This window comes from Accipiter gentilis, chromosome 33, assembly GCF_929443795.1.
Source record: "Accipiter gentilis chromosome 33, bAccGen1.1, whole genome shotgun sequence".
Taxonomy (NCBI): Eukaryota; Metazoa; Chordata; class Aves; order Accipitriformes; family Accipitridae; genus Astur; species Astur gentilis.
Window position 1 is genome coordinate 3,697,583 of NC_064912.1, and position 18,505 is coordinate 3,716,087.

At 48.6% G+C, this 18,505-nt stretch overlaps 1 protein-coding gene across 5 annotated transcripts in view; it reads right to left on the reverse strand.

Moving 5' to 3' along the window:
- Positions 1-18,505, reverse strand: part of AXIN1 (axin 1) — an 80,142-nt gene that overhangs the window by 5,031 nt on the left and 56,606 nt on the right. For all 5 annotated transcript variants that reach the window (XM_049791189.1, XM_049791187.1, XM_049791190.1 and 2 more), the window contains exons 5-8: positions 11,530-11,667; positions 5,525-6,078; positions 2,906-3,082; positions 1,453-1,698 (exon numbers count right to left, since the gene is read on the reverse strand). In XM_049791189.1, the coding sequence (XP_049647146.1) occupies positions 1,453-1,698; positions 2,906-3,082; positions 5,525-6,078; positions 11,530-11,667 (1,115 nt within the window). The remainder of the gene's footprint in view (positions 1-1,452; positions 1,699-2,905; positions 3,083-5,524; positions 6,079-11,529; positions 11,668-18,505) is intronic.

Here is an 18,505-nt window from a genome sequence, read left to right on the forward strand (position 1 = left end):
AGACAGATTTCAACATTCAGAAATCTTTGGCTCCCTTGGGGACTGCTGCATCCATTCTTGCCTGCTACTGAACACGGGCACATTTGCTTTTCATGAGCAGTTCCCCGCTGGTGAACATGCCTCCCTGGTTTTTCCACACACGGGGCAGGTCAGGGGGATCCCTGCATCACCGGGAGAAGAGCCAGACCTCATGGAGAGGCAGTGTAAGCAGAGCAGCCCAGCACTGGCTGGGCTCAGGCTGTCCTCCCGCTGGTCTGCACGCCATTTACCACAATGCCACGGGGTTCCTACAAAGGCTACGCTTACAATACATGCCAAATTATTATTACAGTATTAACTGCATATGCATATAGCCCAGGCCAGTGTTTCCAAAGCGTGCATCTGCATCTAGACATTTCTGGGGAAGGTGCATGAATTTATTACAACTATAAATGACTCTACTAATAAACCCTATCCAATTACACTGACTGAAAGGTAGATCAAATAAACTTGGCTTAACCTGACTTGGGAGAGCCCTCTAATTACCTGGCTTTCAATCAATGCTCTGACATAAATACACAGAAGTCTGCTACATGGTCACTGCATGCAAAAATAATTAGAGCTTGGCAATTAAAAGAGCTTCTTTTTAAAATTACATTTGTGTTTCTAAGAGTCAGACTGCGAAGTTTCAAGTTTTCAGAAGACAGCTATAAAGTTGTGAAAGGTTTTTAATGGACAAAGTGCTTTTAGCTGTTAACAGTAATTATCTAGCCCTTCCAAAATGCATTTCATCTGAGAGCTCCATGTGCCTTGCAAATAATGTTCCCTGAAAGATAACACAGGAGGAGGAGAATTAGCTCTGCAACAGGCATTAAGCTGAGTCACAAAAAGATGCAGTGACTTGGATACGGCCATGCAGCGAGTCAATGCTGCTGCAGCAGGACTACAGCACAGTGCTCTCATCCAGATGCCATGAGCAGCCTTTGCCAGAAGCCTGTGGGAGATGTAGATAAAGAGCAAATACATATTCTTCTTCTGCACTTAATTCTGCTGCATCCTGCTGAATTCTGCTCCTGCACCAACCTTTGAAATCATCATGCGAGTGTGAATGAGTGGAGAGTCAGCAAGTACCAGGGGAAGAGAGCTCTCCTGTACCATGCGCCTTCTAGACATGCTCCCCCTGCCCAGCTCCTCCTCAAGCTTTCAGCAGTCCCTTCCCCACCCTGCCAGGAGCATTTCCAGCCTCTTCATCCACAAACCACAAGCCCAGGCCCTCAAGGTGGGTTTTGGCATTTGCACCACCACATCCGAGGGACTGAGGCAGATTTCTCTGACCTCCCTGCACATGCCTCCACCCAGTTGGTGCTGGGAGCTAGAGACCAGAGCAGAGGACATGGATATCTCCCCCAGCTGCCCACCTTCAGAACAGTCTCCCCCTTCCCTCCCACGCACAATCAGACCCTATTTCTGTACCTTTGTTTAAGGGGGAGTTTTCCAGCCCTTTTCTCCTCCTCCTCCAACCTCCTGCGAGCTTCTTCCAGCTGGGTGAGAGGGTTGGGGGCTGGATTGGGCGGCATGGTAGGATCTTGGATGAAGGGGTGAGAAGGCTGGACGACGTTTCGGAGCTGGGCACTGACCCATGGATGCACCGCAACAGGTCGCTCAATGGAGAGGGGTCGGACCATATCATGGGACAGCTGCTTCTTGGCACCTGAAGAGCTACACACAAACACAAAAGTTTTACATGGACCACCGAGCCGCTTTGCACAGGCACGCAGTCACTCCTAGATGGACCTACTGCTCCTGCAGCTGACCATGGGCACCACTGGGAAGCTCCTTACAGTGTGGCTTCTGAGGGAGAGGGGAGCACCATCCACCTCTAGAGAAGATTTCAAGACAGCAAGCCCTGAGACGTCAGGGTGAGCAACCCAACCTTGACACAAAGCCCACTGATCCATTTATGGGCTTTCATCAAATGCACAATACATAAAAATAAAACCAGCAAAAGGCAGCTCCACCATTTATGACATCGCCTCAGAAGATGCCCTCCCATGTGCTGCCAATGTTCCCAGCTTGGGAGTGTCTCCATGACCCACTGGTTGGCATCTCCAGGGAAAGGGATGTTGCCGGGATGTGCTCATCCTTCCCCAGATCCAGTGGCAGAACCTGCTGCCTGACTTCATGGTAGCCTGGCACTGCCCATGGCCCTGGCACTCGGCCCCAGCTGCCTGCAGTGCAACCCACCCTTGGCATCTACCATCAAGCAAGAGAAGAAACCACCAGCAGTCTCGGCACTCAGCCACCAGTGCAGCTGTGTCAGAGGGAATGAGACCCTAGATCTCTCTTGTCAACACCCAGCAAGCACCGTTTTTTGCCAGACTGACCAGACTGTGATTAAGGATCAGTGCCCACAGGAGATCTGTTTGACTGCAGCGAGATTCGTGAGACAGCCATGTCCCTGGCTCCACTCTAGGCAGGTGAGGCCATCCCAGAGGATGCTCCCAGCAAGCCAAAATGACTGACAACCCTGAGCTGCGCTAAACTGCTTACTCAGGACCAATGGCTAAAGTGCAGTAGGTCCTACGTTTCTATCAGCACCTCGCAGGAGTAACAGGCATTTACATACAGCAAATGCTTAACGGAAAAATACTACCTACTGCATGCCATGTTATCCACCTTGGAACCATAGCAGCAATTTGTGAGATTCCCCTGGGACTGCAACCTCCCCTCATGGCCACAAGTCATCTCTCAGAAAAACCAGCCCTTAGAGCCCCCAAGCATCCTTAGCCTCCAAAGGGTCTAAATGCTTGTGCCTGGTGAATTCTTGTCTGCCCAAGGTCTCCAGGAACAAGGCAGGCTGCTGGACAGCCTTGTGCAGGAGATGCAATACAACAGTGTGAAGACCCCTCACTCTGCCAGCCCTTACCCATGGTTTGTTTTCTTATGCCTGCTGATCTCTTTCTCTCCTTCTATGATCCACTGAAGGATCTTCTGGTTTCTCTCCACGTCTTCAGGAGATCCTGGCATCTCATAGTTGGCACCATCACTTTTCCCTGAATCGGTCTTCTTAACATTTCTTTTTGAGAGCAGACTTGCTTTCCCACTGCAAGAACAAAGCTTGAGACATTAGCGCTTTGCCTAAGCCACACCACGGCAGAGCGCGGCAGAGGATGGACATGTCTACCTCCAGACATATTCAGCCCTGCCGGGGTCTGGTGCTGCCTGCAGTGCAGACGTGGCCCTGGCTGCCTTCCACAGACCCCTGGCTCTACCATAGCTCAAACCAACCACGCCGCAGTTGAGGCTAAGAGCAAGACCAGCCAGACCTAGGCACAGCAGGGTCCTCCATCCAGCCACCTGCAGGGAAAGGGAGCTTCTCCTCTGGGCAAATGAGCCACAGCAACATGGCAAAAAGCCCAGCGGATCTGCCACACGAAGGGTTGTGTAAAACCCCTGTCTCTTTGCTCAGAGCAGGAGGCTCATCTTGGTGCTGCAATCCATCGGCTGCCTCTCCATGTCAGACCACTGCTCAAAACCTGAGCCCTACCCATCACCCCCAGATTCACTGATACCCCAAGACTGCTGATTTGCCATACCCAACATTCGCTTCTCACCCCAACCTGAACCGAGGCTTCACGTCATGGTGGAAGATCACATCCTGGCTGTGGGAGGGCTGCCTTCTTCAGGCTCTTGTGCACTAGGAAGCACAGCCACCTCAAACACTATAGCCAGATGGACACCAGCCAGTAACTGACACTCTGGCTGCGCTTGTGGCTGCAGTGAAGGCTCCTACAGAAACCCCACTGCTCCTTGCCCACATGCAAGCCCGTGTGCCCAGCCGGGCAGCCCCATGCTCACAAGGCCACACAGAATTCACCCGTACTGGCCTGTCATTGCCACAGCCTGTAATTTCATTGGAACCCCACCATCCTAATCACCCACCTGCTTTAGTCCGTAGGACCTCCCTACTTCTGCTTCTGCATGCTCACTAACACACACAGAAAAATAACCTTAACACCACAGAGGAGTAACAGGCCCTCAGACAGCTTTGCTGATTTTCTGGGGAAAAAACTTGGAGAGGGATCTACAAAGGCAGGGCAAACTGACAACTTCTTTGCTTCTCCCCACATGAGGACTAGCGGATATCAAATTAAGTTCTCCAGCAGCAGATTCAGTGCAAACAGAAAGAAGCCTTTTTCCACAGGTTGTAATCACCCTGCAGACACTGCTGTGGGGGTCTGGGGGGACAGCAGCCCAGCTGGGTTCAACAAAGAGCCAGACAAGCCACTGCAAGAGACTGCTGGCTGCCAAACAAGACTGTTTGGATGCAAACTCTTATCTTGTGAAGCTCCTAACCTGGGGACTGTCAAGACCTGGGATTTTGTGCCAGAGGAAGGACAGCTTTGAATGTGCCCTCTTACAATCCCCTTGAATATGTGCTTTAGTCGGTGCTAGAGAGAAGTCCAGTGTCTAGATGGGGCTTTGGGTTGATCCAGCGTGGCCTGAGCATGCTGTGGCCTGATGCTCTGTTGAAGCAACAATCCCTTCCCCACAGAAACAGGGCAGATTTAACTGCTTCTCCCTCCCCAGAGAGCAGCTAGCTTCAGCTGTCTCCGTGCTCTGCCTCCCTCCTGCCACCCCGGAAAGTTGGTCCTGCCTGCTGCAGATGCAGCTGCCTGCCTTCACTAAATATCCCACCCCTGGTACACTGCAAAGCATCACCCCAAAACCACAGCCTTGGGGAGCCAGCCAAGCTCAAGGTGAGCAAAGGTCTCCCCTGTGGCTGCTCCATGGCCATCACCTATCCTGGGAAGCCCCAAGCTTTGCTCTTACCTTTGCAGTCATCCAGTAACAGGACTAGCAAAACCTACAGCAGAGAAGGATCTTCACCCTCTCCCCTCAGAACACAGGGGACAGAGGAACTCAAATGGCCACAGGAAGATGGACAAAAGACTGTAGGGCAGCAATATAACCTTCCTGGGCAGAGGGTCCCCTGCCCCAGAGAACATCTCCTTGTGACAGGATGCCACACCAGCATCGCAGCATCCATCGCTTTGTTAGGACGAGAAAGGAGCCCTTCTGGTGAATGAGTTAGGCCTTGCAATAAGGAGGGCTTTTTTGTCCTCTCATAAATACCTTAGGAGACTGGTTTCTGTTACCCAGACCCCGAGGCACAGCCCTATACTTAGCAACTCCTGATGCACAGGGAAGTAGACCAACATCTGCAATTTCTAAGCACCTCCACTGCTTTAAGGAGCAGAAAAACTACTTTATAACCAAGGCCATTAAAAATCCTGGTTAGAGGGTGTCTTTCAGCACCAGATCACAGAGGTGAAAAGGGGTCTATAAGGGTTATGGGGGGACATACCAATTTCTGAAGAGGAAGAGCAGTGGGAGGCCCTTGAACCATGTCCCAGTACAGGCTTTCACGAGAAAACGTGGTTCAGCCACCCTGTTTCACCAGCATGCTACAGCGCATTTATGAAAGAGCTTTCTAGAGAAGCCATGGCTCTGGGAACTCCCGTTGGGTGTTGCCTTGACTCACCTGTAGCCTAAAGAGTCCATGGGGACAGAGGCCATGCCCAAGTTTTCAGTGTAGTTTCGTGACTTTGTTGCATAGTTATGTGAATCTACATTCCAAGCAAAGCTGTTCTGCACTCGCTGCGTGGCCTCGGCCTCGATCTGCTCTTTTGGTTTCATCACACTGTGGTGATGGATGTGGTGGTAGATGTGTTTATGGTGGTATAAGTTAGCTGCATCCAGTTTCATTCCTGATTTTGTTGCGTGCTTGCCATGCCCTGGAGGAATTGTTCCTAGTGTCCCTGACAGCTTTCCTAAGTGGCCACTTTCCGGGGACCGTGGCTTAGGAGAGTGGCGGCCAGGTCCTGGAGACTGGCAGCCTGGTGTTTTCATCACACGCTGTACATGTTCATCAAGGATGCTTTCGGGGTTTTCTTCATGGGCATCTCTCATCTGCATCCCAGCACAGCCCATCTCAGAGTAACGAGGAGCAAAGTGATGAAAGGCTTGGGCAGAAGGCATCTTGTGGCTAATGACCGAGGGACCAGAAGAGATATCTGCATCCTCACCTTCTTCCTCCTGCAAGAAACAAGAGGACAATCAGAGAATGACAGGGTGGTGGTGGAAGGGGTCCCTAGACCCACCTCCCGCTTGCAGCAGGACTGCTGCCAACCCCTGAAGGGGTCAGGCCTGGCTTTGTCCAGCCAGATCTTGAAAACCTTCAAGATGGAGATCCACTGCCGCTCTGGAGACCTGTCCCAGACTGCACCATCCACCTGCAGAAAACTTCTAATGCTCAACCTGATCCTGTCAGTCCCAGCTTGTGGCTGTCACCGAGCAGAGCTGCTCAGGTCTTTGTTCCTGTCGCTTGAGCCACCATTAGCAAGGGTCTCCGAAAGAGACTGAGGCAACCTCTGACACGCAGCCCACACATCACAACCAGGATTTACAGATGTGGCTTTTTCTGCTAAGTGTAATAACTCAATTGGACGTATGAGTGGGCAGAGCCTTACTAAAAAGTTCCCCAAGTCCCTTGGAGGCGGTTCTGTAACAATCAGCAGTGGAAACACAACTTACCGCACCGTACCTGCGACTTGCTATGAGCCTTTGGTAAGGCACTGCTTCAAAGCTCATCAGATAAAGGCCGAAGGCACAGAATATGCAGCAAAACAGTTCTCGAGTCAGGCAAGACCAGGAGGGTTTCTCACCCGAATGACTAGTTCACCAGGCAAAGCAAACAGCAGGCTTGTAACAGGAGGGAGCAACTGAAGGTCAACAGCAGCATGAACAGTTTTGAAAAACCAAACACTGATTTCTCCCGAGCATGCTAAGGCTGGAGTGAAACACTTCATGCAGATAAAGAAAGGGGTTGGAACTAACTGCTTGTTCTAGTAGCTCACAAGAGTCTAGGACACACTGTTAGTGACTCTTAAGTCCTTGCCAGGAAGAATAAAACTCCGCCATGCTGACAGCCACAATTTTGATGCTGACAAACTACTTTATGCTCCAACATAAACTCAGATATTTATGAAGTTTCTTTATTGGAAGTCAGGATTCCTATTTTTTTTAATTACATAAGCAGGATTCCAGTGAGTCCTTTAATCCCTCTCTGTTTTCCTCCTTTGGCACAGTAAAGAGATCAGTTGCAGCACAGGGTATCTCTGCCCTGCCAGATAAATGCATCTGCTAGAAAATACTGACTCCCATCAGCTTTGCCTGTCAGATGTCATCATCCATCACTTGCTAACCAACTTCAAAGTCTCAGCTGCCAACCACAGAGCAAGAAAGCAAATAACAGACTTCCTCCCAGTGTCACACCTGGGGGTTCAAACCTGAACAGGGGACAATGCCAGGCTTTGAAAATGCCAAAGGCATGGATGCTGCAAGCCTGGGGGTGTGACATGATGCCCACGTCTGGAGGGGACACACCACTTTAACAAATTGCTTTGAAGAACATCAGAGGCACCTTTCATCTACAGCCACAACGCTGCAGCCTGCCAACTGCTGTCCCTGGGCACCTAGCTCAGGGAAAAGAAAAGATGAAGCATGTGCTGACTAAATCCCTACCACTGGGGTAAGCATTTATTAGCAGTTCATGAAAACCCAAAGATGTGCTCAGCACTTGGGTGGCTTTTAGGGCTGGTACCCACTTTCTGGAAAACTCTTAGGTTTAAACACCAACTAATGTGCAGGGCAAGATTTGATCCTGGTGCAGATCCCTGAGGAATGGCAGTGCACCCCTTCTGCTCAGAGCCCAGAGCTCCAGCTGTGCTGTCATGCCAGAGCAGGATGGCATGGGACTGACAATGCAGGGTGGTCCAGCCAAGCAGGTACCTGGGATCTGGGAAATCATCTGGCTGCTTGGAACTCCATTTTGCCAATAACTGGGACCTGGTACTTTGCTTTGCTCTGAGACTGAGATCAGGGTGGCCTAAGGGATGGAGAAGGATGCATTGGCTTGCTCTCGGTTTGCCTTGGCTCAGCTCATCTGTGTCACTGAGCAGGAGATCTGGACCCTGAGCAGGTCCTCAGGCAGAAGCAAGTGCTGCTGGGGTGGGTGGTGTGCAAGCAAGCCCTGGGGCAGCTGGCTTCCCACCCCCCAGCACTGGTCTCAGCCTTGCATCGAGTAGGAAAGCCCCAACAGTGAGAAAATAGCAGCTAATGAAGGAATTGGGGTGCCTATCCCAAGCTGTCCTCTCTCTTTGAGCAGGGTAGAGGCCAAAGGTTTGAGTCAAGGCTGCAGATTACCAATTCTGCTGAATCTTTTCACCGTGCTTAGTCTGCAGGGAAAAAACCAACATACAGCATGAAGTAGGGGCAGCCCAAGCTGGGATTGTACTGCAGGACTTTGGATACAGCAGAGTCTAGCCTTGGCTCTGCCGCATGCACTGGTGCATTGCAAGGTGCTCCTTGCCCGAGTTATCCGACCGCAGTCTATGGCTGGCAATGCAGCAGCAGCCTTCCAACCCACCCAAACCTGCCTGCACCCAGCTGCGCAAGCCTGCTGCCTAACCTGCAGCGCCTCTGCCCACCGAGCACCCTCGTCCTGCCCGTGACTGGCACAGGCAGAAGAAAGGGAAGACAAGACAACAACGCTGCCAGGGAGGCATAGGCAAGAAGCAATAACTGCAGCATTTTACAACAAAGAAACCCACGGCTCTGGGGAGCAGCCTCCTCCACAAGTTCAGGTTTCCTGGATACAGGGGTGGTGTGGGCTCCAGAGCTATCTTTCGGCATCTCGACGCGGTGAGCTGGGCAAAGCTTGGTGGCATGCACAGCCTCTCGGCAGGCGGGCAAGCCCCGGGTGCCATAACCACTAGATGGTGCTTTGTTGACATAATATTGTCAGAAACCTCTTCCATCCACTCCCAAAGGCAGCGGCAGTTAGAGAGATGCAGACTTCAACTTTGCTGACTGTCTGCTGAGCTATTTTTGCTCTCCAGCAAGGTCAGGGGTGCCCTTCCCTTTGAATTAGGAGGCTGAGATCTGCACTGATGAGCTATGGGCAAGCGATATCTTGCTGCAGACCTCCTCCTCTGCCTTCTTGCAGTCCCACCCATGAGGTTGCTACTGGTTGGTAGGGCAAAATAGCTCATCTAACCACGAGTGCTTTTTCGATCATCATGCAAATGATTTCCCTCTCTAGTTAGGCAATGGCTTATATTCAAATAGTAAGAATGTCAGCACTGGCTTTGCTTCTCCTGGCTTATTTTCAGTTCGCTCAGTTCAGACAAAGAGTGATCTGTATGATACGATACCGATCTGTATGATACGATACTGAAGCTTCCATGCATGGACATGATGCTGAATTGGCTCAAAAAGTAATAAGGAAACGTGCATATTCTCTAGTCCTCTCCCACGTTGCTCAGAATAATTAATGAATTCAGAGTTTGGGTTTTTTTGAAAAACAGAAATCTTACAGTCTTTTCAGTAAAAGGCATTTGGCTTTAAATCAGATGTTTCTTCTCGATGTTACTGCATGATGTGACTTTGAAAGAGAACCCGCAGGCAGCTCAGCATGGAGGAGAAAAATTCTTTTTTCTTAGCTTTTGCAAAATATCTCCAGCTTCTCTGCTAAGCAGATAACTGCCTAGTGTGACTAACACTCATGGTTTTCCCTGTGCTGCTGTTCAGTGGACCATGAAGACCTGGTAAGAGGTTACCCTGTAGTCCTGGTGTTCAGGTCACAGAAGAACGCCCTGTGATCTATCAGGATTCAAGCTCTCCTCTTGCTGATACCAGCAGCTCCTGCACCTTAAGTGCTGACCTAAAAAAGCTGCAATTGCTTACTCTGAGTTTTTCCTGAATGGCTAATGCCAGATGCCAGCCAGTCAATGAAATACATTCTGGAGACAGCAACGAGGTTTAATATATAGCATTAGTGGGAGTCCTGGGCTTAAAAATAGATTAAGTCACACAAAAATGTGTTTAAACAGACTTATATTCTGTGGCACATAGGTATTTGCTGATTTTATGGTATTGCTACTGGCAGCTTCTTCAAGGAGGCAGAGGGTTGGGATAATGTAGTCTGGTAAAGGTGGGGGCTGCAACAGAGCTATGGGAGGGGGAGGAGGAAGAGGAGGAAGAAGAGTACTCTAGGACTGTGTTAGCATAAAATGCTGCCAGTTACATTGGCTTTGTTTAGAAAGCAACAGGTACCAGACAGGAAAACAGAGCAGTTCCAGAAGAACAGGAACTTAATCACACAATAGCACCTCGCTGGCCTTTTCTGGCTGGATGCAGAGGTGCAGGGAGTTTGCTGGACAACACTTGGATGTGGAGGGAACCTTACAGACCCTTCTGCCTTCCTCACTTCCCTGCATTTGAAATGCAGATGTGATTTAAAGCGAATACTACAATCTACAGCGCTTTTCTGTTTGAAGAGCTACTAGATGAACATTTAAAAATACTCTAATGGGGCTGGGGGGTCTGCCCTGGAGCCCCAGAGGCTCAGCTTCTCCGAAAGCACAGAGCTAGCCAAGACAGGCACCAACGCTTCTGCTTTAAGGGAGAGCTGTGGGTTACTAAGCACAGAGCCTTTGCCTCAGGGCCATGGCAGCTATTAACTGCAGAGACTCACAATTTCTACACACGGGGCTGTAGTTATATTGACATTGGTGATGTTCAGTAACACCACGGTGTCCTCTGAAAATTCTCCTGTATCCCCAGCACAAGACGTACAGGTACCCGTGACATGCAGTTTCTCAGAAGAAAAGATACGGTGTGAACACTGCTGAACAGGGTGTCTCACACAGGTAATACTACATGACCAATATCTCATTCTCTCCCTTTTGGAGCTTGCTGTGGAGCTGAAGACCTTGCATGCTTCCCTTGGTTCATCTACCAAGTCCTCAAGCTCTGAAGGGCCCCACTGCTACCAGGGCTCACAGCAGTCAGCGCCATGGGCTGGGTTTCACCAGCCACCCATGCGAGTCTGCGTTTCTCTACCCAGGAGAGGGTTTTTGGATGCTACACCTCATCAGTTCCAAATTTTCTAGGGATGTGCTAGGCACTGATGGGCAGAACTCTTTTTGTTGTGGTAGAAATGGCCCGATAGCAGACACAAACACCTCCAAGCATAACGTCACCTGCCATCTGGTTACCATTTTTGGGGAAATAGGGATCACACAAAACCCCACAGGGGAAGGCAAACCCCTGTTACATAGTCCTCATCCTCGCATGGAAGGGATTGCTCACAAGTCAGGAGAGTGAGGGTACCAAAGAAGAAGATGGAGAGCATCCACAGCCCCTAAGTGGTGGCAGAAGTGGGCAATGCTGTGCCATAGCTGGTATCTTACAGCAGGGAGGGAATGCTGGAGCTCAGTGAGCCCTGCATGGACCGGGGAACAGCACTGTGGAAGCTCCTGGGGCAACAGCAGCCTCCAGGAGCCCCTGTGCAAGTGATGACCATGGCTGTTGGAGCAGGAAAGTGGTCACCCCAGTTGTTTCCACAGCAGCTGAAAGCTCCCTGTGGTATACAGTATGCAGACAGACTCCCAGGCTGGTAGAGGAGGCAAGGAGGTTACTAACCGCTCGAACGCGTTTAAGGCGCTCCTCTAATTTCTCCTCCGCTTCACGTTCCTTTTGTACTTCCTCCAAACGATTGATCAGTTCTGCAGCAAACTTCTCTGGTTCAACGTGGATATCCTTTGGCATTCGGTACGTACGCTGGAGGAAAAACACACTGGGGGTTAGCAAAAGATGCATGAAAAATCACACGTTTATTTTGGAGGCTTTGATAATTGGAAATGCCAGTCGTTCTGGTGCGGAGTTGAGAGAGGACCGGCTGGCAGATGCAGAGGTGCAGCCTAGCACCAGTGGGCTAGAAGCTGAGCCACCACCATGAGCTCCCTCTGGCACCAGCTCTGCACACAACCCCACATAAGGGAAAGTTTTCTGGAGCCACAATTCAACAAGCTCTTTCAGCATGAAACTTTGCTTTGGGATGGATGTGCTTGCTTTCCTACCAATGTACACACAGTCAGCAGGAATATCCTGGTCTCAAAGGGTGGGAAATGGACGTACAGACAAACCTCTCAAAAATAGTGCTTACAGTAGCAATCTTTCCACCTTGATACAAAGGAGGACTCTTAGGCACACATATTCAGCTTATCCTGGGTGGATCAGCTTATGCCGGTCAATCTCTGCAAATCTAGCCCACTGCCACAGAAAGGAGTGGAAATCCTGTCACCTCCAAGACATCTTACTTCCCTCCATCTTGTTACAACCCAGCACAGCCACAAAAGGCCACAGTTCCCACAAAGCATCCTCTCTTACTAGAGGATCCTGAAGGATTGCATCTTGGCTCTTCAGAGCTGTGCAACTATCCCCAGCCTGCTTTATCAATACAGCAACCTTACAAATGCAGAGATACCACTTTTCTGTTTGCCCTGGGTGAACAAATGAGTATTTATGGGAGTTCAAGGGCATTCTTGGTTCCTTATGCTGAGTTACCTTGTCCCTAAATTCCTGAGCTCTGGGATAAGAAGTTTGTGTAGTGAAGTATGAAGCTGACAGCTGCTGTATTTTTCCCCTTATTTTTACCTGTTCTGCATTATTTTGTTAAATAGTAGAAAAAATAAAATGACACAGCAGAGATAAAAATTTAATTTGGAGGAAAAATATATGGAAAATTCAACAGTATAAAAACCTGCATTCAAGTATTTCAATACCAGCATGAGAGAAATATACACTCTATAGGACCAGAGATAAAATTAAATGTGAAGACGTGAGATAATTCATAGCAAAAGAACAAATGCAGCACCAGAAGCAGACATCAAGCTTGAAATCTTTAAGGGAGGATGAGAGACCACCCGAATTTATCCCAGACCAGCCGAAAGATCAGTGTGGAAGACTAAAATAATGCTTTGCCTCAAAACCTGACAAAAGTATGAAAATCATATTGTTTTTTCTCTCTGCCACCTGCTGAGTGGAAGGCAGGGGAAGAAAAATAAAGGCAGTAAGTATCCGACTGATGGCACTGAGAAGCTGAAGACATCTTTTATGACACCCAAGTTGGGTTGCAGAAGTCTCAGTTAAAGCATCATGTGTTTTGTTCGCCGAGAGCAAGACCCAGCCAACCCTGTCAGCAAACCTCAATTCCAGTGCTCACTGCCATCGCCTTCTCTTCCGCACAGGATGGTGCTGGGCTGCAGTGTCCCTGGGGACATCTGCGGGCACAATGCGGCTTTGCAGGCAAAAGGACTGCCTACTCTAGCATTTGCTTTCTGTGACAAGCAGAGGGACCAACAGCTTCACCTGAAGCTGTCCCAGGCAGGACTGACCCATCTGAGCTGCGAACAGCCCCAAACAATCATCCCCTTCATCCAGGGATGCAGCAGCTGGAGAGGGCATAACACACGTGAGCTACCAGGTGGCTCCCACCTTGGGATGACAAAGTCTTTGCTGCTACCAGGACCTCCAGCCCTGCAAATCAATGGCCTGTGTTAAAAAGAAACACTGCAGAAAAAGATTTTCATTAACAAAAATTACGTTTAGTCTTGAAATATTCGCAAAAGGGCCAAAGTGGCATACTTCGTCCCAGCGCCTGGACCTTGTATTGTCCAGAAATGGGCCCCAGACATGCTCCATCATGGGGGAAGATGTGGCAGAGCTAGTCCCTGCTCTGTTACTCCCTGGGGAGCTTCTAGGATCCAAGTGATGTTTCCACATTCCCCCCGCATAGCCTAGGGGAGCACTTCTGGCTAAGGGAGTCTGCTTTCATCAGAAACCCCAAACCCATGACCACCACCATCCATCCCGTGAGGCAGCGCCAGCGATTCCTGAGGAGGGAAATCTCTCTCTCACCTGACAAGTCACAACCCGTCGGGTGATGTGTTCACTCCCTCCTGCCACCTCAGACATGCCAACTCTCCCTGCGGTTGTTTATATGATGGCAGCACCAAGCCCTTCTCCGTTAGAAACTTAATGACCCTAATGAGAGGCAGCTCAGCACTCAGCAGTTCCAGTCTCAGGTCTCCCCATTTCAGCTACCGCCATCGGCTGCCACAGAAAAGCAGAACCAGGAAAGAATCTACCTTTATTTTCATAGCCTTTGATGCAATGCATCATCCCAAACCAAAGTCTCTCCTGAGCCCCCAGCAGCAGTGGGTGCAAAGGCTGAAGTTTGCTAACCTGCTTGTTTGAGTCCTGTTACAATAAGGTGGTTCCCTCCAGGCCCAGCAATGCTTAAGGAGCACAGCTCCATCTCTGGTGAGGATCTAAAGACATTCAGGGTCACTGTTGTAACCAGGGAACTTGAGATAAGACAATATTGGTCTTTTACAACTAATACTTCAGCATGTTTATCCACAGTCTCTCAAAGTCTGGAGGTGACTGAAGCTTGACTACAGAAATGAAAATAATCGAACTCAAGAATCTTTAAGATGAACTCATTCTCCTCTCTCTGATAAACCACTGCATCTGCAACACCCCTGACCCATCCTTGGAGCTCTCCACTCAGCACAACAGCCTGCAGAAATCCCCAGCAGCCCGTTCAAGGGTGGAGGATGCAGTCCCTCTGTGAAGCCATCTCTGCAAGGGTCTCCCTGATCATCCAAGCTCAATGCAACTAAAATAAACCTCACTTCACCCCACAGGTACCAGTTGTATGCGCCCTGCGTTGTCCTGGTGGGTACCTGTAACGGTGACTCACGGAAAGTTGGCAAGCAGGATGATGCTCTGAACATTGTCTGACTTTATTCCTATCCCAAAGGATGAGCTACAGAGACTTCCCCAAAACTAACAATATTGCAGAATAATGAAGGCAAATTCCCTGTGCTGAAGCAATATTGATAACTGCTGAGGGCTCTATCTCCCTGGACAGCAAACATGGACTGCACTGACCTGGTTCAAAAGGCTTAAGACAAAGTGTTTGAAACTTTTATCAAATGACAGGCCTGACTTCAGAAGGGAGACATGCTCCATCAAAAACTAGCTAGGCTGAGCCTGTGCCTGGAGGAGGATCCTTCAGGGCTTTGGGATTTTGAACCTGCCCCCTGGCTTCCCGTGGGCATACAGAGCCCTGCCAAGGGAGTTGTAAATAAGCTGTTCATTGTTCTGAAATTAGAAGGGCTCCCAATGCTTTTGTTCCAAGTAAAGGGTGCAGCACTCTGTGAGAGCTGACTGGTTTGGGAGGATCCAGCCCTCCAGTATGGATCAGAATGAGATCTCTGGACATTTTCTGGGTCAACAATTCAGAAAGGAAGCGCTTCATTTTAAAGAACTGTTTTAACTACAGCTGTTTTATTTATTGCTTTATTTAATTATCTATCTACTTCTATTTAATGCCACTAGTTCAGATGGGTCTGTCCAGAACCAAACCATGCTGAGCTGGGGAGGTTGCAGAGGTCAACAGATGGGAGGCTGAATGCCAGATGGGTTGGCAAGAAAGAAATTGCTTGAGCTGGTCTGGATGGAGTAATCTTTCCTAGTGACAGCTGTGAGGAAGGATTTCTTGGGGTACCTATCACCAAGACACTGTCCTTGACATGTGAAGTGTCTGAAGCTCTGGTACCTTTGGGAAGAAGCAGCCTGCTAAGAACATGCGAGATGCACAAGCTCTCCAGTAGTTCCACTTAGCACCTGCTTCTTCCACTTAGCATGTCTTCCTCTTTTCTTGGAGTTGATGGAGCGGGAGTTGGATGGATTTTGCTCCATGAGGCAGATACAGGTCTTGTGTTTTGATGGATTTCATCTTCCCTGAGGTTTGAAGATGAAGTTGCACATCAGAACACACCAGCATTCCAAATATGTGGCTTTACTATGATCTATACGTGAAAAGGCTGAAAGGGAAGAATCTCGCTGCAGCTTGCAGGTTCCCCTTGGGAAGAATAAATCTCAACTGCTCTGAGATGAAACAGGAAGTTTTCCAATGTTATCATTGGGCAGAGGTCTCCAACCAGCCCCAGGGATCCATGGGTTGGGCTGAACCATTTCTGACAGATCCGACTGGACCAAAGAATTCTTTGCTGGTAAATCTCCCTCTTCTACAGGAGGTCTGATGCCTTCATGATGCCTGAATGGCTGATGTTAGATCACAAGTCAGTCTTGGAAATGAAAGGAAGATGGCAGACTAGAGAAGCCAAGAGAAAAGAACTTCTGAATCTCCACATTTCCCAGATCAATGCATTCTTCTGACATACATTTTTAAACGATAAATGGTGTTTCCATACCAGAAGCACTTGTGGCAGAGCTCACGGATAGCTGGATTTCAGCATCTACTTTAGCAGCATTGCGGGATTAGGAAAGAGTCTCACTGCTGTAAGGCATTTGAGGAAAATGGCATAAAACAGCTGATGGGAATTCTGAACATGTTACCAACTCGCAGGAGCAGAAAGCTCATTTAGCTGTAGGTATCCAGGCAGCACAAGACTAGGGGTCCTTCTATACAGTCCTCACTTGTACAGCATAGCAGAGTGGTCACTCAAAATCTTCTGTTCCACTTCAGAACACTACGGAAAACACTGTGCAGCTTGATTGTGGGGCAGGACAGGAAAGCTCCCACCCAATGATCGAGCTACAGCAAGAACATCACAAAATGGCTTCTTTATGCAGTTAAACAAACAAACAAAGGAATCTCAAGTCTTAATGCTTGAGGTTGGATTTTTCTGAATTTGCTGGGAAAAGGGAACATCTCCTATCTTCTCCTGGGAACAGACGAATGCCAGAGGTGGGGTAAATACAGTGCAATAGCACAGGTACGGCCCTGCATTCACTGGGCTTTCACCCTTCCTTTGGGAACTTGCTTGCTCCTTCCTGCCTTGGTGCTTCAAGACTCTGCTCAAAACCAAGAGAGAGATGGAAAACCACATGAAAAGCAACACTCACTCGCCATGTAATGGGTTCCTGCCAGAGGCACAAAACAAAGGTCTCGTTGCTTGCTAGAGACCTTCACCCACTGCATTCCTGGGCAGAGTGCCATTTCACAAAACACAACTTTTCCAAACTTAGAGCATTGTAAGTTTCTAAGTGTTGAAGATGCAGAACACAGCCATCCACACACCAAGATGTCCTGCTGCTTAGCAGGGCATCCTACATAACCAGCACATGCCTTCATTATTTGCAGGCAGCATGGCTGCTGGAACTAGTGGGGAGACTCCTATGGACTTCTAATCACTACAGTTCATAGCTTCTGGACCTAAGTAAAAGTGCTGCTATTAAAAGCAATGTAAGTTCTTTCAGAATTTTGCATAATAGCCCCATAACTCATTTGTAAGGGAATGGTAAGGTCTCTAAAGGACTTCTGAAATGACTTTTCGGAAGTAGGAGGTTCTCTGCTATCACTAGGAAAACATGCCATGCATTCTGCAAGCACTATCAGTAAGGACTCTGGCTACACTGGTTAGATATGAGTTCATAAAGACCTTCACTCAAAGGTTGCCATTTAGTCATTGCTACACATTGAAAAGCATGCTAACGACCAGGTCCAGGCAGCTGATGGAGACTGCTTTAGCCTCGGGCTGCAAGATAGCCCTAACCACCGGCTTTGGAAAGCAACACTTGAAGAAACATTTGCATGGCTTCTTGCTAATTGGGGACGTTTAATTCAATAAGTGTGCAGTTAGAGGTGATTTTAAAAGACTAACTTTATAACATTTCACACTGGTGTTGTCAAAACATATTGTCTAATTACCTTCTCCTTTCTTGGCTGATTGATAAGTGAGGGCAGAGCAGTGCCTCTCTGAAGTCGATGCCAATTCTGTGTCAGTAATTGGCTGGCAGGAGGTGCCAGAGTGTCTGAACTAAACTTTTATTCCCTGGAGAAAGACTAGAACTAACTCGACTTCTCAGTCCCCTGCTCATATAAATATGCGTCAAGATGCCTTTTTCCCTGGGACTTAAATTACAGTGCAGAACCTAATGGGAACAGCGGATGTTTCACAGAAAAATCCTTGTGAAGCGTCTGTGTGTAGTTTAAGAGGAATATGTAATTCTAAAAGACTGTGTAGATAAGTAGGATAATATAAAAATTTATAAGCAGCAGGTGGCCAATTTAAACCTTGTTCCCGCCCCCTGCCCCCCCCCCCCTTTTTTTAACTGGGTTCCAAAAAGGTCGATAAAATTTAATGCTAAGTAAAACTAATTAGCCTGCAAGGAACTGCTGCTGGAATGACACTTATTCAGTTCAACAAAAGAAATGTTTGGCAGATGGAAGTTCGTTAAAGCAGAGCTCACTATACATATTTAATGCTCCGTACTCTGAGTTTATAACCTGCAGTTCATTGAGGCATTGCCAGTGCACACGATCAACAGAAAGCCACTATTATTTTTATCCAAAAGGTAAAGCCACTGACAAGCTTTGAAGTCTGAGAATATTCACTCAGTAGTTCCCACTGTTGGGGAACAGCAACAACAACAACAAAAAATAAAGGCCAAGCTTTCAAACTTCAACTCTAACAAAGCCATGCTTACAGTAAAATCGGCATCAAGTGAAATAAAAAGGCACCCAGCCAGCCTTTTCAACAGCGACCACACTGTGAAAGCAACTGTGTGAAAAGAGAGGTGA